This window comes from Manacus vitellinus, unplaced genomic scaffold, assembly GCF_001715985.3.
Source record: "Manacus vitellinus isolate BGI_N305 unplaced genomic scaffold, ASM171598v3 scaffold_166_pilon, whole genome shotgun sequence".
Taxonomy (NCBI): domain Eukaryota; kingdom Metazoa; phylum Chordata; class Aves; order Passeriformes; family Pipridae; genus Manacus; species Manacus vitellinus.
The window spans coordinates 59,578-85,147 of NW_021939170.1; the positions used below are offsets into that span (position 1 = coordinate 59,578).

At 35.9% G+C, this 25,570-nt stretch overlaps 1 protein-coding gene across 1 annotated transcript; it reads left to right on the plus strand.

Moving 5' to 3' along the window:
* On the plus strand, nucleotides 1–24,349 carry MAP3K1 (mitogen-activated protein kinase kinase kinase 1; the record flags this gene model as incomplete). Its single annotated transcript, XM_018069960.2, has 19 exons — nucleotides 1–151; nucleotides 2,194–2,400; nucleotides 4,289–4,489; nucleotides 5,292–5,408; nucleotides 5,960–6,108; nucleotides 8,453–8,574; nucleotides 9,357–9,438; nucleotides 9,572–9,749; nucleotides 10,530–10,820; nucleotides 11,250–11,371; nucleotides 12,361–12,452; nucleotides 12,649–12,838; nucleotides 13,126–14,398; nucleotides 15,295–15,447; nucleotides 16,775–16,937; nucleotides 18,423–18,554; nucleotides 19,553–19,695; nucleotides 20,170–20,301; nucleotides 21,714–24,349. Coding segments are annotated over 19 exons (4,048 nt in total), but the record flags the coding sequence as incomplete, so codon positions are not given.
* Between the last annotated feature and the right edge of the window lie 1,221 nt (nucleotides 24,350–25,570).

Here is a 25,570-nt window from a genome sequence, read left to right on the forward strand (position 1 = left end):
TCGTGACATGGAGAATAAAGATACCCTCAGGGGGCTGCAGAAGATAGATGACCGCCCAGAAGAGCGCATGATCAGAGAGAAACTCAAAGCAACGTGTATGCCAGCCTGGAAGCATGAATGGCTAGAAAGAAGGAGCAGAAGAGGCCCCGTGGTAAGTGGCACAGCTGAAAGGGTAACAGCTATTACAAACAAAAATCCCTTAAAATTTTTTCTATTAAAAACCTCTTTTTCCTAAAATTTTTCCTACTCTTAATTACGGTCCTCCTGCCCGTTGTTTATGAGGTGTTTAATAAGAAACTGTGGGTGATTTTCTGAGATGTACGCGTTCGTTTGAGCTTTGTTTTTAGGCAAAGATGTTATCGCCGTGCTGCTGCTTTGGGAACTATCGCGTACTGCTGGGGCAACACTGCCCTCAAACGGCAAAAACCAAAATAGCTCCTGTTCGTTAGGTAGAAACTTGATAAAACCAGCAACAAAAATAAAACCCAGACTGAGCTATTCCTTCGGCCCGGTCCCAACTCTGCTAAACTTTGGATGGCAGAGTATTCTGCTAACCTTCATTTAGCATAAATGGCTTGGAAGCGGTTTTAAGAAATGCAGATAGATCAAACCCCAAAATTTTTAAGCATAGTTACAATTCTATTCAGCGTAACGCTGGTTGATTAATAGCCACTACTTACCTACAAATGTAGTTGCACTGGCTGATGTGACTCTCATGTACCAACTGATGGTAGTGTTAATTTAAAGCTAAGATCATCGGATGCAGTAAACAAGTGTTTGGGGGCAGCTTTTCTAGAACAGAAATAAGCTGGTTCTCTTGGTTCTGTCATGAGAAATAACACTGAAAATACTTACAAGTGCACCAAAAAACCAATACCTCAAAAGGTCAAATAATACCAAACAATTTTTACTTGAAAAAATTTAAATACATCTGTGTTAATGCATGGCTTGAAATTGTTTCTCTGCTCAGCCCACTTCCCTTGAGGTTTCTGGGTGTTTTTAAACATTTGATGCTCAGATCCTCAGTTACTATAATTTACATTTTAAATGTTTTCAAGCACTAGTAGCTGGTAACTTTAACTTGTCCGTAGATACAATATTTGCATTCTGACTTCCCAGCAGAGAAGCATTACAGTAATTGGTAGGAGGGGAAAAAAGGCTTTCCTTGCTCTTTATACTTCTCTTCTATCCCATTCACTTTAATAATAACTAGGCACTAATTCTAGATGTCTCTTCCTACACATACCCTGAGCAGGGAAAGCCCCTTTCAGTTTTTATCTTAATCAAAGAGACCTCTGGAACTTTCTAGTAGAGTCTGCTCTGTTTATCTCAAGTGTTACTTTGAGCTTCCTTCTAGTTTTGAGTCAAGCCTCTGAAACATCAATAAGTGTAGAACTAAAAGTGAATCTGCTCAGTGTGACTGTTTTTAATTCAGTTGCCAGGACCTTACTCTTCTTATGTGTCAATGTGGGTCTGACAGACAGACAGCTGAAAGTTGTGTTGAAATACTCCGATCCTCAATGTCAAAATTTAAGTGTTCATGCAACAAAGCACTGTACTGGAAGTGTATGTACTGCCTTTACTTAAGCATGTGTGTCTGTCGATGTCATGCAGCGCTGTGTGCAGTGATTAGCTCAGATACCAGATGTGGTACAGCTATTTTACTTGTATGGCAGGCAGAAAATGTTGGTGTGTTTTTTACAGGACATAGCACACCTGGTTTTGCTGGCTTACCTCTAAGTTTAAAATTTTTACTTTGCACTAAGTGTTGTGCTGTAGAAAGAGTAGCCCTAGTATTTCTCAGCTGGTTCTGTGTGTAGTGGATGGATCCAATATTACAGCTTTTAATAAGCATACAGTGCCTGTAGAAAGAAATTCTTTTAGTTTCTGCTGTCCATATAGGGAAACTGCTGTCCTTTGAACTATCTCAAATGACAATTATAGAAGTAATTGGAGAATCAAATCAGTTGGTGCCACAACTAACATAAGTGGCACAAATGGACAGAAAGAAAGGTTCTTGCTTTTGTGTTGCATGTAAATCAATAAGACAACCCCTATTAGACATTAAGAGTAGGACCCAAGGAATATGCAAACTTTGGATATCTATATAATGGCTTAGTTTTGATTAATTTGTTTTGCTTCAGTGTAAAATTACCAATTTTTAATTCTAACTCATGGTTTAATTCCCACAAGGTCGTGAAACCTATTCCCGGGAAAACAGATGGATCAGAAATGAACAAACTCTGTCTAGAACCTCAGTCTGAAGGTCAAAGCACTGCTTCTTCAGCTACACAGAAAGGAAGACGTAGTCCTTCTCCTAGCAGCTCCTCTTCATCATCTGCTAGGACAGTTAAATCTGAATCACCAGGTGTTAGAAGAAAAAGGGTATCTCCAGTGCCTGTAAGTTGCAAGCTGTAATTTTTAATTTTACTATATTCTACAATCTCTTGCTTGTAGGGGCAGTTGGTCCTCCCTCTGTAGAGCAAGATGCTGATACAAAGAGGTTACAGCAGGGTATTGCTTGAGTGATATACACAAAACATATCTGATGTGATGTTTCTCATGTGTGGAATTTTATTGTCTATTCTTAAGGGTGCATTTTGTTCTTCATTTAGTCCTGCTTTCATTTTTTATTTCTAGGACATAAATGAAGAAATATAGTCATGAAACATGTATGTTTGCTTAGCTTGATTAACATGAAGAGGTGCTAGTACTTTCTTTTTCTCCATATGGTCAGTTTTTTCCTACATGTCAGTTCACCAGGCAGGTATATTCCACTGAGGATAGGATTGCTGACAAGATTAAGATTCCTGCAGAAAAGTATTACTGGTATGCTGTTTGTGATCCTCTGTTTTTGATCTTTTTGTACAGATTAGGGAAGACTTAGACATGTGCATTGCTAGAAGTCTAAAATAGCTATCACTGCATTTGAGAAGATCTGGAATAGAATGTTTTCAGCAATAGTAACTGGCTTAATTAAAGAAGAGTATAATATTTTAAAGAATAATATCTAATGCATTACCTTGTAAAAATGCTCATCGAACAGTTATGCTTCAGTTGATTTGCCTACAAATTCACAGGGCAATTAGATTAAGAATGAAACCCAGTTGTCCTGTTGTTCTAAACAAGTATTTCCAATGTCAGGAGTGGCAGTATATATTTTAACTGTGAACTAGAGACATATACATTTAACTGTGAACTAGAGACATATACATTTAACTGTGAACTAGAGACATATACATTTAACTGTGAACTAGAGACATATACATTTAACTGTGAACTAGAGACATATACATTTAACTGTGAACTAGAGACATATACATTTAACTGTGAACCAGAGACATATACAACAAGTTACAGCACTGCAGTGCTGGTCCTTTCCTCTGGACAAGGGAAACTGAAAGTTTGAGTTGTTGTTTGGTTTTTTTTTAACCTATCTTATTTAGTCCTTGATCCATTTTTACATGCTTGTTTTTATTTGTTTTATATTAGCCTTTCACATTAAAAACGTTAGAAATCCAGGTTATATTTTACTTAACTAGTGGACACTGAATCAGTTATTACTTTCAACCTGATATGAAATTCAGGGGATATAAATAAAAGCTGAAGATTTGATATTGCATGGAACCATTAATGCATCTCATAATGTTAGAAGTGTGAATAACTTAAATGAAAGCAATTTTCTTAAAAGGTTTGGGCCATTGAATTTTTGATCAATTAAAAAAAAAAAAAAAAACAAACACAAAAGCATCCTCAGCTAAAAGTTGCTCTTATTATGCAAAAGAGGAGAAAGCTGTATCTTTTTTTCTTTTCTTTGAAGTTTTCTTAAACTTTTGGTCGTCATTGAACGTATAATCCCTTTTGTAAACTCTAGTCATAGCACTTCTCATTAATAATGTTATGATTTTATAGCATTACATAATAATTTCCTGTATTGAGTCATAAGTCCTGATTATCTTCAGATTGAATTACACTTGATAATTCTGTAGTAATATGGTAAGGCAACCAATGAAGATGTCAAAACAGAAGCAATTTAAAAGACTCCTGTTGTAGTGTCAGACAAGTTTCAGATACAGCATTTCAGTTTTTCTTCTGCTTTCGAGTTTTGGGCATGGACAAAAAGTAATCCTTTTAAAGTTGTATAGTCTGAGCAGACTGTAGTAGTTTCAGGTTTTTGGGACTCCTGTTCCATCTCATTTGACAGGGGTGAAATAAATAAATAGATAACCCACACCTAATTAAACGTACTTTTGTCCTATGGATGCTTATGACAGAAGCACTTGTGTAGTTTCAGAGTGGACGGATAACACCACCACGACGAGCCCCATCTCCAGATGGCTTCTCTCCATACAGCCCTGAGGAGACAAATCGTCGTGTCAACAAAGTCATGCGAGCCAGGCTGTACCTGCTGCAGCAGATAGGACCCAACTCCTTCTTAATTGGAGGAGACAGCCCTGATAATAAATATAGAGTGTTTATTGGGCCTCAGGTAGAGGATGTTTTTTATGTTGTTTATAGCTTTTACTAATTCATAGTTATTCTTGGAAAACTGTTCAAAGCCAAATTAGATCAATGATTACGGTTCTATAAAGCAATGTCTAAAAGTTGTAATTTGTGCTTGTGCAGTATAATGATCAGCTTCTGTTTTGTAAATCAGTTTTGTCTGAAGTTTCTCTTTAAAAAAAAAAAGACTTTAGTTTGGAAGTAATTATTGTTGTCCTGTCTATTTTTCATTCCTAGAAGTGGTTCTTAATTAATTGTCTTGAATATTTTTGGTTGAAATTCGGCCACTTACTTCCTCTATTCATTGGATCTATATAAATGACAAGCACATGACATAATTCCCTTAATAGTGTGATAATTTCATTAATACCCCTAATGAGTTCCTTTTTCATAAACTTTCTTGGTACTAATGTGATGCAGTATTGGGATATATCTAGGCTGGGTAAACAGAAGCATCTTATTTAATTTTGATTGCTGTCATGTTGTGGATTTATGATTATATGCATAAATTCCTTCTAGTATGAAGCTTCAGTTGATATAAAAAAGGGGGGGATAAATTGAAAACTAGTGTTGTAATTGTCTGCTTTTTCATTTGTATTTTTGAATATTATTTTGGGCTTTCTCATTTTCTATAAAGCCATGTAAGAGGGTATTTATGCCTATATATGAAATATTTTGCATAAACTCCTTTTTTTTGTGGGGGGGTGGATAGCGTGTGTTCTGTCATGCACTTAAATGTGGAAAACTGATCAAGTCAGTAGATCCTTAGCATATACTTTTCTTTGCAGACTTGTAGCTGTGGCCGTGGGACGTTTTGTATCCATCTGCTGTTTGTTATGCTGCGGGTGTTCCAGCTTGAACCCTCAGACCCAATGCTCTGGAGAAAAACACTGAAAAACTTTGAGGTGATCAATTTCTAGCAGATCTAATGGCAGATCTAAAATACACTCCATGATGACCTTAGGACATTATCTTAAAAATGCTGAAAAATGTTGGATTTCAAAGCCATAAGAACATATGTTTTTGATTATATCTTTTAATTCAGTCTCAAGAGCTCTATAAGTGGAAAAAATTACCTGTAAATATAAGACATAGCTAAATGAATAGTAGAGAGTGGTAGTTTAGTGAGTGATTCAAATCTTGAGATTTTCTAGTCAAATTTGTAGATCTGTCTCACCGACCTGTGAGAAGGTAAACAGAACATGGGACTTTGGAAGTGATTGTGTGTATACTTAGAGCTGTTATGAATTTCTAATAAGAAAAGAAGTTTTTGTTGTAAAGTGTTTCTTGCGATCTGTTTAGTAGTAAGACTTCTGAAATTCCTTCTGCTAATGCATTATTGTGAAGGTGAATAAGGATTTTTTTTTTAGCAGTAGTTATGCTTTGGTAATATTGCTTTTAATTACTAGCTATTCACAGCATAAACACAACTGTTGCTATCTTTTTCTGATGTTAGGTTGAGAGTTTGTTCCAGAAATATCACAGTAGGCGTAGCTCAAGGATCAAAGCTCCATCTCGTAACACCATCCAGAAGTTTGTCTCACGCATGTCCAATTCTCATACATTGTCATCATCTAGTACTTCTACATCTAGTTCAGAAAACAGGTTAGTATTTTTTTAAAAGGAATTAAAACCTTTATTCTGTAGTTTTAGAATCACCTACATTCTTTCTGTTCAAAGCTGCTTTCATTTCAAGCCATGCTAAGTCTCTGCATTTTTGCAAGCAGTTGAGTCAAGCATACATTAGTCACTGTGGTACCAAGTGGGCATATTTGTTTTGTAACTTCTGTTTGGACAGTGTTAAAGTAGAGTTGTGAAAAGAATTTTTTTGACCCTATGTGAATCTGGGAAACAAACTTTTGAGATGTAAGTGCATGACTGAAGCATATATTAACTTGGAAGCCTATTTGTGTGGATTTGTTCAAATACAGCACCTTGTGCAAGTGTTGACAAAAGAGTGAACATTTTTCTTTATCTCATGTCTTGCTTTGGAGAAAAGTCTGTGCCTATGACAATATACTGAAAAAGTTTTGAGTAACTACACTCTGTGTAATCATATATATAAAAATATATCTATAGAAAAACACAAGCCAGTGTACGTTTTTAGAAACACTTGTTTTAAAATGGGTGATTAAATTGTTTTAAGAGAACTCTTAAACTATTAGTTTGATAGTTTATATGATATTAAATAATGCCTTGTTTATGAATTTTAAATGGTTTTATTATTTGATTTTTTTTTTCCCCGTACTACTTCTACTTGAGTGCTTTTACGTGTTCTTTTCTGTGATTTTGAAAAGATAGTGGTTAATTATTTAAACAAGTAATTTGTGGTTGCATTAGTTAGTGGGTGAACTGAACATTATCTGGAGAGGTCAAACCACAGGAGGCAACCCAAACTGAGGCTTTTTTTTGTGTGAAGTGAAATATAACCGAAGGACTACCTCGATATGTTACTTTCTGATAAGCATATAATTAGATGAATATATTCAGACAGGTTTAAAATTCTGATATACAGACTGTGACCTTAATTTCACATCATATTTTACTTATTTTTCTAAATTGAATCACTGTAAATAAATGGCATAAACAAAGCTGTTAAATACATAACCTACTCTGGAACTACTTACCTGGCAAGCCAGTGCCTTTAAAGTAGATACCCTGTGTAGCAAATTTGTTTTCCTGTAGGATTGCAAACCTCACTGCATTAGTTAGCACTTTTTACAGGATGAAAGATTTTTCAGTTGTTTGTCAGTACACCTGGTGATTGGTTCCTTGCAATCCTGATTCAGTGAGATAAGCTGCCATTTTGTGCAAGTCTAATTTTGTATGGTATAAATATCGGGGAACACTGAGCATCAGATTCATTTGACATAAAACTTCACTCAGTCTTGAGTCACAGTTACTGTGACTTGGACTTATTTTTTGTTTACTGATAATTCTTCAAAAATAAGTTTCTCATTAATAGGTATATGTGCTATGGAAATTAATTTTTCACTGTTTTGGATTTTTTCAAGGAAAAAATAGACTAAACCATTTGCAAAGAAACAGAAGGGAATACAGGTGTATAGAAATAATGTATGTACAAGTTAGTTTTATTTTAAAAATATATTGCTGGTGAACAAATACAGAGTTCCTGCAAACCTTTAGCTGCACACCAACTATAACTTATATATTTGCTATGAATAATAAGGGTTTTGCACATTTAAACAATATTGCAAAAGGTTAAAATCTATGTTTTTCCCTGCATGTTAAGTTTGGAATAATTTTTCTGTTATGTCTGGTTATGTCCATTTAAATATTAAGGTGGGGGAAAATAAAATAGAAACAACATGTAAAACACAGAACATAGGCTTTTTTAAACATTTGCATGTGACGTGTAGGTATGTTAGTGTTCATGTGAATTTATTCCATCAGTTTCTGTTAGTGGCAGAAACTTCTTGAGTAGTTGTTGATTTTTTGAGTTTTACATATGTTTGTCAAACAGTATTTACAGTTTCCTGTAATGGATTAAAGAATATCTTGTACTCTGAAAGGAGTGTGATGGAAAAGGAAGTTGATAGCTTTCAAAGTGTAAAAATTTCTTAGTTTTTCAAAACCAGATGGTAGATTAAAAAGTGAAGGTTGGTTTGTTTAAAGAAGCCTTAGGGGAAAAAAAACATTAAGTGGCCGAAGCTGGGCCTTTCAATATCTAATTGGTATCTGACCTAGTTTGAAAAGATGTCATGCGTTTTGTGACTTTCCCTTTCATTTCAACAAAGTGTTGTCTGTACTCAGTGCTTCTCAAAATCTGGTTACTTACTTATTCAGACCAAGGTTTAGGAGAATGTTTCATGAATATAGTTATCTAGAAGTGACTGTTTCAAACTGCAAGCTAGTCTTTTTCACTGCTGAAGCCTGTTCTGAATTTTGATATGCCACTTTTACAATAACAAATAACCTCTTTTTCTAGTACGAAGGATGAAGAAGAACAGATGTGCCCCATTTGTTTGTTAGGCATGCTGGATGAAGAGAGCCTAACTGTATGTGAAGAAGGCTGCAGGAACAAATTGCACCACCACTGCATGTCAATATGTATGTTATCATATTGGTTCTGTAAAGTTCTGGTGAATCTAAATATGCAGAAATATAACTTCGTGTGGTTTTGGGGTGTGGTTGGTTGGTTTTTATTAAAAAGCAGAAACGTTCTCTTAAGTGATAACTGTTAACTCTGTGAGAGTTTGTCATCATTCAGGTACTATTAATATGCTTTATTTCATCGCTTATTCACAAATCAAGTTTGTAATTCTCAAATGCTCTGAGAAAGAAGTCAATTGCAGGGCTAGGAATTTGAGCCCCCTTTACCTGAGTGAAAAGATTGTCCAATTAGAACAAGGTTAGGAACAAACTTTCAGCCTTCTGTGAGTTGTCATTAGCATGCATGAGAGTCATCTACTGTCAGCTAGGATTATATTGTGAATTATGAAGTATGTTTATATAATACATTAAAGTATATGAATATTTACAGTTTGCTTTAACAAATAAATTTGAAAAAGTATTTCCTGTGTTTGAGGTACAAAAGGAACTGCATTTCAGTTCATTTCAGTATTTATAATATTAATCGTAGTACTAAAGCATTTCTTCATGCAAATAAAAACGTTTAAATGCCCAGGCTGTTGCAAATGGCTCAGAAGTGTTTATTCTGAAACTAATGTGTAACAAATGTGGGTAGAGCCTTTCCCAAGTCTTCGTTTGCGAAGCCCAGCCATGATGATGATGACAATGAATGTTCTTCAGTAAAACTTAAAAGTAGTAATGCCATTTTCTGGCTTTATACACTGTAAAACTGAAGGACATATTCTGTTGCTGTGTTCCAGGGGCAGAAGAATGCAGAAGAAACAGAGAGCCACTCATCTGTCCTCTCTGTAGATCTAAATGGAGATCTCATGATTTCTATAGGTGAGGATTCAGTTGGTGTATAACAAAAACTATCTGTTTCTGGATCCTTCGTTGACGTTTCTAAGTATGCTGAGGTATTTGCCTCAATAAATGTTTAATTTGTTAATCCGTGTTATTTGTTGTTGATCTGTAGTCATGAATTGCCAAGCCCTGTGGATTCCTCTCTTCTCCGTGTGGTTCAGCAACAATCTCAGCAGCAATCTACAGCTGGATCTCAGAGAAGAACCTATGACAGCAATTTTAACCTTACTCATTATGGGGTCCAGCAGATACCTTCTACATATAAAGATTTAGCTGAGCCATGGATTCAGGTAATTGTACTTTGTAAAAGAAGCTTCAAGTATAAAAACTGATTTTGAACTGTTTTGCTAGATTTGTCAGATCAAAGTTCAAAAATTTATTCTAAATCCTATCAGCTTTATGGTTGATTATTATTAGAAGGTTATATTTAACTAGCATCAGAAAAGAAGGTTTTACAGTCTTGTTTTAACTGAGGCTTCAGTTCTGAACCTAATCTCATGCCTCATGTCAAAGGTCCACGTAGTAAAATTTAGTATTCTTAACTCTGGTTTTGGTTGTGCAAGGTATCACATAAACACAGACCTGGCTTATGCAACACAACTCAGGTAAAAATAAGTGCCAAATGACCTAAATAACATCTAGAGTCTAGAGGTGGGTTCAGCTGAGCAGGGGTCACACACTTAAAAATGGGAGAACTTGTATTTCCTACATTTCTGCTGTTATTTTGTCTGGTATAGCCAGACCTTGGTTTCAGGATTGTTTATATTGATGTCTAAAAACCAACTTTATACTGAATAATTAAAATTCAAAGTTGATGAAACCATCCACATAGTCATCCTTCTGCTTTTCTTAACAGTTTTTAGATAACCAGTGATTTACAATTTATGGTATTTCATTTCTATCACAGAATCTGTTTTTTAAGACACTCCACCTTCTGACACATTTTTCCTTTCAGACTTGATGATTTTTCACTAGAAACATTTATTTCCTCTTTTTGATTGCTCTTCTTAGGTATTTAAGTTGCAGTAATTATTGTTTGACTCCTGTAATGTTGCTTTCTTCCTTGGCAGGTATTTGGGATGGAGCTGGTTGGCTGCTTGTTTTCCCGAAACTGGAATATACGAGAAATGGCACTTAGACGTCTTTCCCATGATGTTAGTGGTGCTCTGTTGCTGGCTAATGGTGAAAGCACTGGAAATTCTGGAAGCAGCAGTGGAAATAACACAAGTGCTGGAGCTCTGGGAGCAGCTAGTGGGTCATCTCAGGCCAGTATCTCAGGAGATGTGGTGGTGGAATCCTGCTGCAGTGTGCTGTCCATGGTCTGTGCTGACCCTGTCTACAAAGTGTATGTTGCTGCTTTAGTAAGTAGTTGTTTACTCGTATTTTAGTAATTTATTAGTTACTTCACTTTGAAGGGCGAGGGAAAGGGAGAAGATATATGAAGTCAGGCATCCCAGTAATTGTTGTTGAGCACCACTGATGACTTAACTTTTAACAATCATTTGAAAGTGGCGCAGTGAAAATAGTCATCATAACTTCACTGGCCAGATATAAGGAAGCAGTTGCTACAGTGCTAAGTACTGACAGTATGTCTTTCTAGTCTGAAAGAAGACCTGACTAGTTCTAGCAGTGAATATGTAGTAAGCTATATATCCTTTGAATATATTTTGAACACAGTTTATGTAAAACTTAATTTACAACTCTTCAAGGTTTACTTGCATCTCTTTAAAAAATAAAAATTGTGTAGCTAATTTGATTTCATATGTATTGCTTTTTTTCCTTTCTCTTAGAAAACTTTAAGAGCCATGCTGGTGTACACTCCCTGTCATACTTTGGCAGAGAGGACTAAATTACAGCGACTTCTCAAGCCAGTTGTAGAGACAATATTAGTTAAATGTGCAGATGCCAACAGGTATGGTGTCTCATGAACTTTATTTTCAGTTGTTATTAAAACATCTTAAAACTTTGTTTATTGCTATTCAAGTGGAACTAGTTGGTGATAAAATAAAGTGTGTGGGATTATAATTACATCATGTTTTGTTTCTATAACTGCTGCCAGCAAACTTCTGGCTTGAAAGATGTAGGTTTTGAAGGCAACTGATTGTACTTTTCCAACACTTAAAATTTTAAATACTTTGCTTTCATAAGGCCTTTTTTTCCCCCCTTAAAATAAAGGAAGATATTAGGTGCAGTCATGAACCATTCCCTCCATCACAGTTGATATTGTTTTGGTCTAGTTCTCATGACCTCTTTAAACTGTCCTTACTTTCCCTATTTCAGCACAAGTTGTTGCATATCTGTGCCATGAAGTGTTAACCTGAATATAACACTTCTGGTTTTTAATTCAAAGTGTAATGTTAGGAGACAGCTATTTAGAGTAAATGCCCTTGGCTTGAGTCTTCCTGTCCTAGGCTACCCTGTTTGTTCTGCCAGACCAACCATTTCTTCTCCTATACTGTAAACTAGATACAGAAGTCCACCAGCTTGAGTTTTGTTTCTCTAGTTTTAGTTTCTAAGCAGCATTTCCTCTGAAACTGCAGCTAGGGATGCCCCAGTAATAGTCTAGCAAGAGATTATCTAAAGTTAAAGTAATAATTGAAATAGAACTGTTCTTATGTTGTTGTATTTCTGAATTTGGCCACTTTTTGCAAAAGGATGAGGTACAATTTGGGTTTCTGTTTGTGTATTAGTGATAAACATTACATTTTTGGAAGTATCCTTGTAAAAAGTGTCACAACTATTGGTAGCTTAAAGAATTACAGAAATTTACTGGAATAAAGTGATGTGAAGTCATTTTGCACACAATCCCTAGCTAGTGATTTTTGAAATATAATGAGTAGAATCTTTTTCCTTGAAAGCATTTGCTGAAAGAGTTCTTTTTTTGGTTTTAATTTCTCACAGTCGAACAAGTCAACTTTCAGTCTCAACGCTATTGGAGATGTGTAAAGGTCAAGCTGGCGAGCTGGCAGTTGGGAGAGAAATACTTAAATCTGGTAATAATAGCTCTTCATACAGAATTGAATTATAATTGCGAGCAAATACACTGGGATTTACCAAGTATCAGCATGGCAAAGAGAACAGTATTCCTCTAACAGTTTGGAAGGGTGATAGTTTGGGCACACAGTGTGTAATTCTGTAAGATACTGTTCTGATCTTTATTTAATCTTCATGTTATCCACTCTTTTATAGGATCCATTGGTATTGGAGGTGTTGATTATGTCTTAAATTGTATTCTTGGAACCCAAACCGAATCCAGCAACTGGCAAGCACTGCTGGGGCGACTTTGTCTCATAGACAGACTTCTCTTGGAATTTCCTGGTGAATTTTATCCCCACATTGTCTGTGGAGATGTTTTACAGGCTGATACTGTAGTAGACAGGTACTTATGTGACTGTTTGTTGTCAGCAATTTTATAAAAGAAGTATTTGTTCTAATTTCTGTAAACAAATAGCATATATTTATATGTGTAGTGTGCTTGATTTATGGAGTAAATGGCTGTCTTTTTTAAAACTTCTGATCTGTGAAGCAATGTGAAAGCACAGGTGCAGCAATAAATCTCCTTTCTACTTCAGAACTGACAGCTAAATACATTATCTTGAAACTACTTTTTTGGCACTAGTTAACTAGAGCATGCCAGTGTATAAAAGATCTCTTCTCTTTTTTTAGGTATAAGAAACTTCTCTCCCTCTTAACTTTCGCCTTGCAGTCAATTGACAATTCCCACTCAATGGTTGGCAAACTGTCACGAAGAGTATTTTTGAGTGCAGCAAGAATGGTGGCAAGAGTGCCCCATGTTTTTTTGAAGCTGTTAGAGATGTTGAGCGTGACAAGCTCAAGTCATTATGTCAGGATGCGTCGACGTCTGATGGCAATAGCAGATGAAATGGAAATTGCAGAAGCCATTCAGCTGGGCATGGAAGAAGTGCACTCTGGGGAATGTCGGCATGAAGACTTTTTGCAGCTGCCTGTACCAGATAACTCTCCAGAAGCTACAGAAAGTAATACTCCCAACAATACTGTCCAGTTATCAGGGAAAAGTGTGAAAGGTTTAAGTGATAAAAAACTGAGTGCCAGACCAGAGGACATTTCTGAAACTCTGGCTGGCCTTGCAATGGGACTTCCTGTTTCATCAGTAACCACTGAGCAACCAAAACCAGCCATTCAAACAAAAGGAAAACCCCACAGTCAGTGTTTGAACTCTTCTGCCTCCTCCAGTCATTCCCAGTCATTATTGCCAACGCTTCTGTCTCCTTCAAGCCCATCTGTACCAGCTGGCTCTGTAACAGATGTCTCTAAACTCAGACCTCAGGGATTTGTTCCCTGCAAAATCCCTTCACCTTCTCCTCAAACACAGCGGAAGCTTTCTCTCCAGTTTCAGAGAAACTGCTCTGAAAGTAAAGAATCTGAGAAACTTTCTCCAGTTTTTACGCAGGGCAGGCCATTGCCATCCAGTCATGTACACAGGCCAAAGCCATCACGACCCACCCCAAGTGATGTGAACAAGCAAGGAGAAACCTTAAAAAGCAGTATGACACTTGACCTGAATGACATTACACAGAGTGATGGCAATGGCAGCAGCAGTGCAGTTATACCAAGTGAAGAGACAGCGTTCACACCAGTAGATGAGAAGTGTCAGCTGGATGCTAACGCAGAGCTCAGTTCCAGCATCGAGGACCTGCTGGAAGCCTCCATGCCAACGAGTGATGGCACAGTTACATTCAAGTCTGAAGTTGCAGTTCTTTCTCCTGAGCGGGCAGAAAACGATGATACTTACAAAGATGACGTAAATCACAATCAAAAGTGCAAGGAAAAGATGGAAGCTGAAGAGGAAGAAGCTTTAGCTATTGCTATGGCAATGTCAGCATCTCAAGATGCCCTGCCAATAATTCCCCAACTACAGGTTGAAAATTGTGACGATATCATAATCATTCAGCAGGATGTAAGTATACCTGAGTCTCAGCTGGGGTTCACTGAAATTATAAAACAGTGCTATTATATTTCAAAAGTGATATAAGATGCTAATATATACTCAGTACCCTTTCCTAGGAGAATGAGTACAAACCATCTGCCAGTTGAGGGTGCTAACAAAATCGTCCCATGTTATTAACAAATTTAGAGAAGGTATTTGGAACAGAAACACCATGTCATGTACCAACATTTAAAGTGGCAAAGAAGTAAAATTGGGGAAACCAGGAAATGAGAACAAAGGTTTTAAGCAGGAGTAGAACTGTGCAGAGTCTTAACGTTGATTTACTTTGAAGGCAATTGTACAGAACCAAAGTAGCTTCTGAAGGCAGAGTGGGAAGAGATCTTGTTGTCAGCTTATCTTGAGAGAAGATGCAAGATACTTTAGAAGTCAGAAAAAAACCCCTATTTATTTGCAAATAGACAAAAGCACAAGAAATTAGAATAGAGAAAGGTGTATTACATGTGTGATCCTTTGTATAAGGTAAAAACATACGAAGCGTAAAACGGAAAGAATAAATTAAATAGAAAACAACATGATATTGGTTCTGTTTACTATAGGTGCAAGCTAAAACCTTAACTAGGTGTGGGACCAGAACAGAAAAGGAAGTCATGCTTCTACTTGTGTCCTTAAATCTTGCCTTTCACCTTCAGGTAATAACATATGTGTAGGAGCAGAGAGCCTCCTCTAAGTAGGAGTTAGAGAATACACTGGTGCTCTGATCTCAGCTGAAACATATAACATGCAGTACAAAGGAGTGTAAGGGAGAGGACAGTCATATAAGATGGGCTATTTTGTAGTGTTTTAGAATGTCTGCATTTTGGATGCATGCTAGTAAACTCAGAATTGATTTTGAATTTAATTTGCAGACACCAGAAACCCTACCTGGACATACCAAAGCAAAACACCATTACAGAGAAGATGCAGAATGGCTTAAAGGTCAGCAGATTGGTCTTGGAGCTTTCTCTTCCTGTTACCAAGCTCAAGATGTGGGAACAGGGACATTAATGGCTGTAAAACAGGTAAATACTTCAAATACTTCACTTTCTTGTGCTTGTTCTTCGGTGTTTTTTTGGAATACTGAATATAAAAAGCTCTCTGCTCTCTCTTGTGTTCCTTGCTCCTTCTGCTCCCTGTCATGTGTTCTCACATAATACATAATTGAAAGAAGTCCTTATGTGCATAGTATTAGCCTAATATATTTAATTTTTTTCAATTCCCTTTAAAATTAAAAGCAAAAAATGTCCTTTTTCATAGGCCCATTTTCTTTCACAGTTCCTCAAAATGCATTTTTACTTTTATCAAGATGATGACTTGGTAACTGAGTTAAGAATGGAGCCCAGATCTCTTGATTCCAAATTAATGCCGTATTTGCAAGATAGCTGTTTAGTATCCCCTTACTTGACAACAATATTTTTCCTACAGTTTATAAGGAGGAAATATAGTTTAATGCTTGTTTCCTCTGATTCAACTTTGTTAACTAACTAAAGCCAACTTGGAGGCAAGTATTTTTAATATTTAATTTAATAGATACAGAAGGGTGGCTGAGAAGAGGCCCAAATGCACATGCTTCACTCAAGATTTTTGAAGGTTTTAGATGTGACTAAATTGTTCACACTTAATGATGCCCTAGGTCTGAATCAGTGGTAACAACATAGAGGGAATTTTAGTCCCAATATTTTCTTATCAATTCTAGAATGCACTTATACCTGTAGAATTGATTAAATGTTTTGTAATTGCTCAGGGAAAGAATATCAGCTATTCATCTTATGAAACTCTTTTGCTTGTGAAAAAGTAGGACTGTCCATATAGTCCTTGAAGCTCCTCTTGGAGAGATGATGATTATGGTGATGCCTGGGGGAAATTCTCTGCAGCATACCATTATTTCATATTTAATATGGATCAGAGCTGAGGTTGGCTCCAGTTCCATTATAGGAGTTCTGATCTGTCATGTTCCCCCCTCAGTTGAATTTCTGGGATAAGAGCTTGTTATGAAATATTTACCATTTAACTAGTAAAATTTTACAAATAGCACTGTCAGAATCCCATTTCAGGCCTTATCTTTCTTTCTTTTCCTCAACATCTGGAAAGCAGGGGTTTTGTCCTAGTTTGGGCAGAGAGATGTTTTCCCACTCTGTACTGGAAGAGATTCTTGTTATTTCCCTAGAAGATCACTCTTAATTTTCCGTGACTGTCTCACATGGAGATATGTTCTCAGCTGAAGGGGTTTGAGATAAAGAACACTTGCAGATGGTGAAAACCATCCATTCTTGTTGCTGTACTGAAGGGGGATTACAGGAGGACTGGTAGATAAGTTAGGTTAAGTCTAAATATCATATTTCAAAACAGGTGACGTACGTCAGGAACACATCATCTGAGCAAGAAGAGGTAGTTGAAGCACTGAGAGAGGAAATAAGGATGATGAGTCACCTGAACCACCCTAACATTATTCGAATGTTGGGTGCTACATGTGAGAAGAGCAACTATAACCTCTTTATTGAATGGATGGCAGGTAAGCAACTAATGAAAATACCATTTGAGTCTTGAAATATTTCACGTTGTATTTTGCATCACTTCAGTTTGTGAATTTTTATTTTCATTGCTATTGGTAACTAGTATGAAGGTCTACATGCAGGACAGTTGAAGTGGTCGTAGCAATATTCTTATTGGTGCATCTTTTTATGATTTGGAATTTTCCATACCTAATCTGTCATACAGTTAAAGCAGTTGGAAACCTTGAAGAAAGATTCTATTACTTTTCCTTCAGTTTCTGACTCTAAATGAGAAGTTACAAACTTTGATTTATTTCCAGCTGAAGTGCCTGTCCCTCAAACCATTTCATTTTCAGTGTACCTGTGTAGCTTCAAGTTATTACTAAAAATAACTTGGCTAGAAAGTTTGGAATACCTGTCACTTGCTTTTGTCCCAAGCATTATCATAAAAATTGTGTCAAGTGACATGTAAAGGCATTTAAGAACTTAAAGTAAATTTCCAACAATAGCTAATAAGCAGGATGCTTTGGGAAAAACTTAATCATATCTCAAATAATTAACTGGTAATTTAGTAAAAAAATTTTAAGTCTTTTCATAATTGTATAGAGCAGGGACAAGAAAATCTATGTCTTTTTTTAAAGAAGTAGTTTTAATAATTTTATGAATGGAATGTTGTTGCCATCCAGTTAACAAGACTAGATTTGGTGTTTTATACATCCTTATTTCTTGTAAAAGAAGGCATTGCACCTTAACTTGCATTCATTGGGAGAAACAACTTAGCAATACAAGAGTGGTAACAAGCAAGCCCAAGTATGTGTTATCACAAGAAGTAGTGCAGGAAGTATTTTCCAAAAATTAAGAGTGTTTAACTTCTTAATTAACTTTTTTTTTTAAATATTATTTAGATAATGAAATGTCAGGAATTGTGCTTACCTCATTCCAGCCCAAGTTATGTTAGCATACTTTGAGAGGCACAATGTAAATCCAAAATATGAGAATCTAGAGACCGATTTTTGGAAAATAGGGGGAGGATACTGCTTTTCTTTGCCTGTCTGCTTAGTTCTTTGTAGTAGTGCTTGTATGGTAACAAAGGTAAATTAAGATCTTCAGAGGGAGTGCTTACTGGAGGCTGTGCATATCTATTGCCCCAAGAAAAGCTTGTTCTGCTGCTCACACATTAATGTGAAGTGTGGATAAAATGCAGGCCTTTTTATCAGCAAAAGTACTTTGTACACTAGGGATTTGTACATTCTTTTAAGGAAGTATAAAATTATTAGGAAGCATGAGGATTTGTGTCTTTAATGTGTACGATTCCATGTAGAAAGTAATTAAGGGACAAAGTATATTACTTTTTGCCAATGAAACTCTTAATTTTTAGGGGGTAGGGAGGGAAAAATTAGTTATAAATTAGAAATACTAAACCAAGTTCCAATTTTAGGAGGCAGTGTTGCATTCTAGTAATAGAAAGTCCAAGTGTTGATAGAATGTACTGTTTTATCTTTTAGGGGGTTCAGTTGCTCATTTGTTAAGTAAATACGGAGCCTTCAAGGAATCGGTAATTATTAACTACACAGAACAACTGTTACGTGGCCTTTCTTACCTCCATGAGAATCAGATAATCCATAGAGATGTTAAAGGTGAGAATTATTGAGAATGTCTCTTAACAGGGAATATTCATAAAGCAACATCTGTTTTGGCCTGAGACCTGTTGCTTCTCTTGCTTCTGATGGGATTGTCTGGTCATTCTTAAGAACCTTTAATTACTGAAATTAATCAAAATGTTACTGAAATGAATCAAGATGTTCACAGCATGCTTAGGGATATTTGCTACCCCTGCTGACAGTTTGGAAAACTTGTTTTTCTTAATTGATTAAAATAAGATATGAAGTTGCCACATAGTTTTAGAGACTGCCGCTTAAATTAATGTAAATGTTTACAGTGAAATGATAATAAAATCTGTGAACAAGCCAAGATAAAGAGACGAGTTTTCTAATTATAGGAATATTATGATGAGTTTTCTTCCTTCATCCTAATTGAATATAAATACAGTTGTACCTTGAGAAAAATGTGGACTTCACTGGGAAGTACCAGTCTTAATCAACTTGTCCCTTTAATGTTACTATAGCTGTCCATGAAGTGGAGATACCTCTGTATAAGTAGCAATGTATCAATGGCAAATACTTGCCTTTACTAATTCTTCTTAAAATAGTAAAGCTTTCAATTGCCCTGTAATTCTCTTCAAAGCAACTCAGAGTTGCTTGATAATGAAATAAGTTTAAATTTCATGAGGAGCTGCAGGCAAGTAAAATCTCCAGGGTTTTAGGTCACCATTTTCTTGCATTATTCCATCTCCAGGCGTTGTTCCAGAATCCTGTGTTTGCCCTAGTTTGAAAGTTTGATTACTTCTGTTAATCTCTCAAGTGGCCTCAAGCTGTGTGCAGTATCATTCAGGCATAACAGAAAAGTGACATTATTAGACCTTGTTCTTGATTTTTAAACTTCCTTGATAGTGGGGTGGGGAATATTAACCTGGTTATAATTTTAAAATGGAGGGAGGAAAAGCGTCGACTGTCTGTTCATCATTTTGCCTTTAATAGAAAGCCAACTAGCAGTATTTTTATTGTGCTGTTGACAGGTGCCAATTTGCTAATTGACAGCACAGGTCATAGATTAAGAATTGCTGATTTTGGAGCTGCAGCCAGGTTGGCATCAAAAGGAACTGGTGCTGGGGAATTTCAGGGACAGTTGTTGGGAACTATTGCATTTATGGCACCGGAGGTAAGAAACTAGCTTTAGAAGTTATTTCAAAAAGTTTGTTTGAACTCTTTAAGCTGATTCATATGGCTAAATAACAGAAAATTGCTGTATATGCTTCAAATGTGTCTTAAATGCCTTGGTTCTAAAGATTTGGAATGATTCCAATATAGCAATCATGACTGCTGTCAAGGTTGTTGTAGGTAGTTTGCTACAAGATAAACCCATCACGAGTGTTGTTACTAAAGCCCAAATGGCCATTTGTTCAAAAGCTGTTGTAAGATACTTTGTTTTGCCACTTGATGAGGCATTTTATTTACTAGATCTCTAGACCTGTATAAATCTTAAGGCATTTACATCACTGATAACTTTTTCATCCTGGAATGTTAATCAGTATACGCTTGGTTGATGATTTTTTTGGGTTTTGCTTCTAAATTATTTAAGAGTTAAGAGACTTTGAAGCATATAATCTGATTTTTTGTCTGCCTTTACGTTCAGGTTCTGAGAGGTCAGCAATATGGTAGAAGCTGTGATGTGTGGAGCGTTGGCTGTGTTGTTATAGAAATGGCTTGTGCTAAACCTCCTTGGAATGCAGAGAAACACTCCAATCATCTTGCTCTGATATTTAAGGTGAGGGTATTTTGTTACTGCCATTATTCTACAACAGACAACAAATTGTACACAGCAACATGAATTTTAGAAAAGTATACAAGTATCAGCAGTCGTTGCAATAGCTCTTTTTTTATACTGGATCTGTTAGTACAAAACAATACTGGTACCAACATAACCCTACTTGCTTGTTTAAAAATAGATACCAACACAATAATATGCCGAGACATGGAATTGTAGAAAAGTTTATATTAGAAGGGACCTTAAAGATCTTCTAGTTCTGCCTTTCCTTCTGCCATGTGCAGGGACACCTTCCACTAGGCCAAGTTGCTCAAAAAGGTCAGTTCTAAGATATAAATACATAGTGTAACAGGCTAAAAAAAGAAAAATCAAGAACAGAGTTGATCTTTACTCTAGGCAGCAAATTGGGATTTTAACGTTTTCTTACAATCCTGTAAAATACAGGACCAAAAGGAGGTTTTGTACCATTTAAGTGTGTATTCATATTTCATAGTGGGGAGAATATTTTGGTAAAAACCTACTGTTCCAAGTTCAGATTTTGCTGAAAGATATTTACCATTATGCCATGCTATACATGATTATTGCCCCTTCCTTTTCTCAGTCATCCATCTTGGCATTCATGTTTCTTACTGAAATCAGTTAGGCATATTTCATTCTAAAGTCTAGTTGAATTTTAGGTTTGAATTAATAAAATACTGCTGCAAAGTGATCATCGGGATTTTCAATATCATGAATGAAGAAAGTGTTTGTACTAAAGAGAACTAGCACAGCAGTATTCAGATATGTCCTAATTAAGTACAAATCACTTGTGATAAGAGATGTGATTGTCATGGTTCTGTGTCTTCGTGAATCTAGTGGTGCCACGCTAGTGTTCTCAGTCATCTTGCTTAATTTGATCTAGAGAAAATAAAAATTAATTTGACTGGGGGAGATCTGCATCTGTCTGAGAAATACTGCCATTTGGGGTGGTAGCAGAAATACAGTAAAGAGAGTGCAAGAGAGCATGCCCAGCTTAACATATTGTAAAGTAACATCTCTCAGTTTAATCTGTCTCCATGTTGGCTTACGCCAGTTAACAGTGAAGGCAACTAATAGACTAAAGAATGCCTGTATGTGTGGCATTAGAGCTTTTCCTAGGCCTGCTCAGCACGTGATCGCTGCAGAATCTTGCTGGAAGGAGAAAATTTAGAGAAAAGTGTAAGGAGGGTCAGACTGTGAAAAGCAACAGGCATAAGGACAGCTTAAACTGAAAGTAGTAATGTAGTCTTCAAACTGCAGTAGGAAACATGCTGAATGGAGAAAATGTCATAAATATAACTCATCAGCTGAAGTGATGAACTTGTCGGAGGTTTTTTGGGGTAGAAGAAGGGGCTTAATTGCTGACTTCTAAAAAGTTGTTTTCCTTTGTTCAGATTGCTAGTGCAACTACTGCTCCATCTATCCCTACACATCTGTCTCCAGGTTTGAAAGATGTGACCCTTCGGTGTTTAGAACTTCAACCTCAGGACAGACCCCCATCAAGGGAGCTGCTGAAACACCCAGTCTTCCGTACCACATGGTAGCTGCTTATGTGTAAGGCTGAAATACTGAAGAAAATGCTACTTAACATACAATAACTGTCTTGCAGTGCAGTTAAGCGCAGCAAATTTTATTTTTCTCTGGCCTTAATGATAGATACATCAAGAAGTTATGGCCAGTAGGGGATCCTGCCTAAGTATGTGATTGACAAATCAAAATCTTTACCTAAGCTCAGTATGCAACATCTGACAATTTGTGCAGAGATTTGTAAACTGTGCCTTTTCAAACATCTGGCTCTATGTGAACACAAAAGCATTTTTTCCTTAAATCTGCAAGATTATCTAGCAGGTAAGTAATTTTTAATTTTATTTGGAGCACTTTTTCAGCAATATTAGCAGCTGAGAGGCTCAAGATCTATTTTAACATAGCTATCACTGTTTCCATTTCACATCATGTAGATGTTCTGCAATTAGTAAGTTTTCAGTACTGGTTAAAAGGACACTGTATTTGTCCTTTTACATAATGTTCTCTGAGTTACAAATCCAAATATTGATGGAAACTTTAAAAAAAAGGCATATTGCCTTCCTATAAAGTAAGAGCAGGCACTTGTGGTTCACTGTGCATTTACTGGCCATGTAATTTCTCTTGAAATTAAAGTTTGTTTTCTTTGTATTTTTAATTTTTGTGAAAAGGGGATATTTTAGTCTTTAGACAAAAAGATGCAAACTGTGTCATGGAATGTTTTCCTGACACAAGAGTTTTAAAACCAGATTTGCTGGATATCTGGAATAAAATGCCACCTTCAACAAGGATGTGTTGAGGGCTCTGATAGTATAGGTTATTTAATAAACAAGATTGTTCTGTATAAAGCAACTTAGTCTGAATCATGCTAGAAGTTGTTGAGCCTTTTTTATTTTCACATAGCAGTTTCTTCTGGCAAATCACGTAGAGAAGTTTCATGTCAAAGGCCTCTCCAAACCCACTAAAGTTTTTATGGGAGGCTTTGTCATCTACTTCAGCGTGAGCAGGTGCCAAATGTGCAAATCTCATTCTTTGTGTAAAGAAACTGAGGTTACATTCTCTACTGATAAGAAGTTTTACCTGCTGTTTTCCTTCTGCCATACATCATCTATTTACTGTAGCCTTTAGTGATAATTAATTTGAAAACGTTAAAAATATCACTGTAAGAAAGGTATTTATTTTAACGAGAAACAAACTTTGACTTGAAGAGCAAGATAAAGTAAAATGTGAAGTAAAGCTTCACCTGTAGTGCAAAAATTGTGGGTTTTTTTAGCAGCTGTGGATTTTTCTTTTAAACAGTTTTTAAAATTATTTTAAAGGCAGGTTTTTAGATTCTGATGCATGTAATACTGAAGGAAAATGGCAGCTTTTTCTTTTGCTTTTTTAAAAATGGGGATCATTTTTAATCTAATACTGATTGTGTTTAATCCATTTTGAAAAAAATACTGTTCATGTTATAACTCTTCAGAAGCCAGTTGGATTGTTGGACTCAAATAGAATTGGTTATTTTCAAAAACTCAGGACAAACTAAATAAGCTATAGTACCTTAAAAATGTATAATACAAATTGGAAGTAAAACATCTTAAAGATAAGTTTACATGAATGAATAGTGCTCATACTAATAAAAAAAAAAAGGCAGTGTCATCAGTTGTGAATGTATTTCTTTTGGAAATTTTACATTCCTTTGTTTTGGATGATTGGCAGACTTTGAAGAGTTAAAAAGATAATACTGAAATGTGAAGTTTGGTAGCTCTGTTTTGTACTTGACTTTTTTTTTGACCACTTTAGAATTTCTCATTCTAATAAGATTATTTCCAAGTCTTATGTGCAAGCTTTAAAGGATGCACTCTTGCCAATTCATGTACTGGAAGATCACTTGTCAGATTAATACTGTTTCTGGCAGAAATGTAAACTGTATAAACTGATGAACCTCAGCTAATCAGTATTACTTTGTAGATCACTATGCCTACCACATTTCAAACTCAAACTGCCTCTTAGGTGTCCAAATGCATTTGTTTGAGTTTGTGTTTCGCTCAGCTTGCTGGTAATCGTGGTGTTTTTAAAAATGCAGATGTGATGTAATATTCTTATTTTCTTTGGATCAAAGCTGGACTGAAAATTGTATTGTGTAATTATATTTTGTGTTCTTAATGTTATTTGGTACTTAAGTTGTAAATAACGTCTACTGCTGTTTATTCCAGTTTCTACTACCTCAGGTGTCCTATAGAGTTTCTTCTACCAAAGTTCACTTTCACAATGAAATTATATTTGCTATGTGACTGATTCCTAAGACTTCCAGGGCTTAAGGGCTAACTTCTATTAGCACCTTACTGTGCAAGCAAATTTTACGGAAATCTCTGGGTTAAGAAATTTGGCTTCGTTGTATCCTTTGTTATTTTAAATATATCGAGATATTTTAATTAAAAGTTTTTACCCCATTGAACCAATTTTATATAGTATAATTTGTACGTATTTTGGTGTTTTTGTCTTTATAGTAAATAAAAGTTTTTGAACAAATCTTGTCCTTTTCTTATTAAAATGTCAATATGTTCAGTTTACTGATGTGAGTAAAATATTTCTGGTACACTTGGCTGTTTATACACAGTTTTGTACACCACACTTGGTATATCAAGACTTGTTTTCTAATATTAAATAACACATGAACGAGTTTTGGCCAATATATATCTATCTATATCTGTATCTTGGCTGTATCGATAAAGAATGGTTAGATAAGGGGCAGCAACAAAGACTAATTTTATTTTTTTTTTTAACTGATGATAAAGATAGCAACTTCTCTTAAGACAGCATTGTTATTTATGAACCTCATTTGTTTTTGCCTTTAGGTCAAGAATTAAATGTCTAAACTCTGCATTACTGCAAATGTTACAATTACCTAGTCAGGTGAGCTGATTTGATTAGGTCAGTTCTGGAGCCATTGAAGTGTATCTTGGAAGTCAATCTGCTATTTTATGTTTTTGGTGAAATGATTCTGTTTGCAATTTAAGTAGCAAATACAAGCCCTTCCTTGTTCAGGCAGTCTGACTATGTATTGCAAAGCTAGGACTAGTTTCACTTGATAGTCCTTCTCCAGATATTTTTTAAATTTTAAGAATTAATCTTTTTTTTTTATGGAACACAATTTTCAACTATAGCCTTTTTTGTGACTACAAATTCTGTACTTCAAAGGATTACACTTTTCATAGTTTCCATTAGTTATGTGACTTTCTACAGATAGGGATGAACATACTGCCAGCAAAAACTGGCAGCAGAAATCTTCAGATAAGTTCTAATATCTGATCTTTAAAATCAGAAAAATGTACTAACTGAAATACATGACAAGGATTAAGTAAAAGATACAATTAATTTACCTTCCTTTGCTTGATTTACCATAGAAGTTCTGAATTGTGCAGTACTGTGTCATACTTGCAACACTGCAGCCTAGTTTTAGTAACAAGGGACGGCAGAGATCTCCTGTCCCGGCACTTGGCAGTAAAGTCAAAGACACCTACTTAGAGAACCAAATGTCTTCATTTGCAGAAGGCATGTTCAGTTCTTCCACAAGCAGATGGTAAGCTCTATGCCTGTTTGAATTTCTCTGGTGGGAATAACATCACATTTCTACATGATGGTCATAGGTTGAAGTCTGATGTTTCATCTTGCAAAGTTCTCACTGAAAGGTGACAGCTGCCTCCAGGACATGCTGGAGTGTCATGAAGATCACGTATGTCCT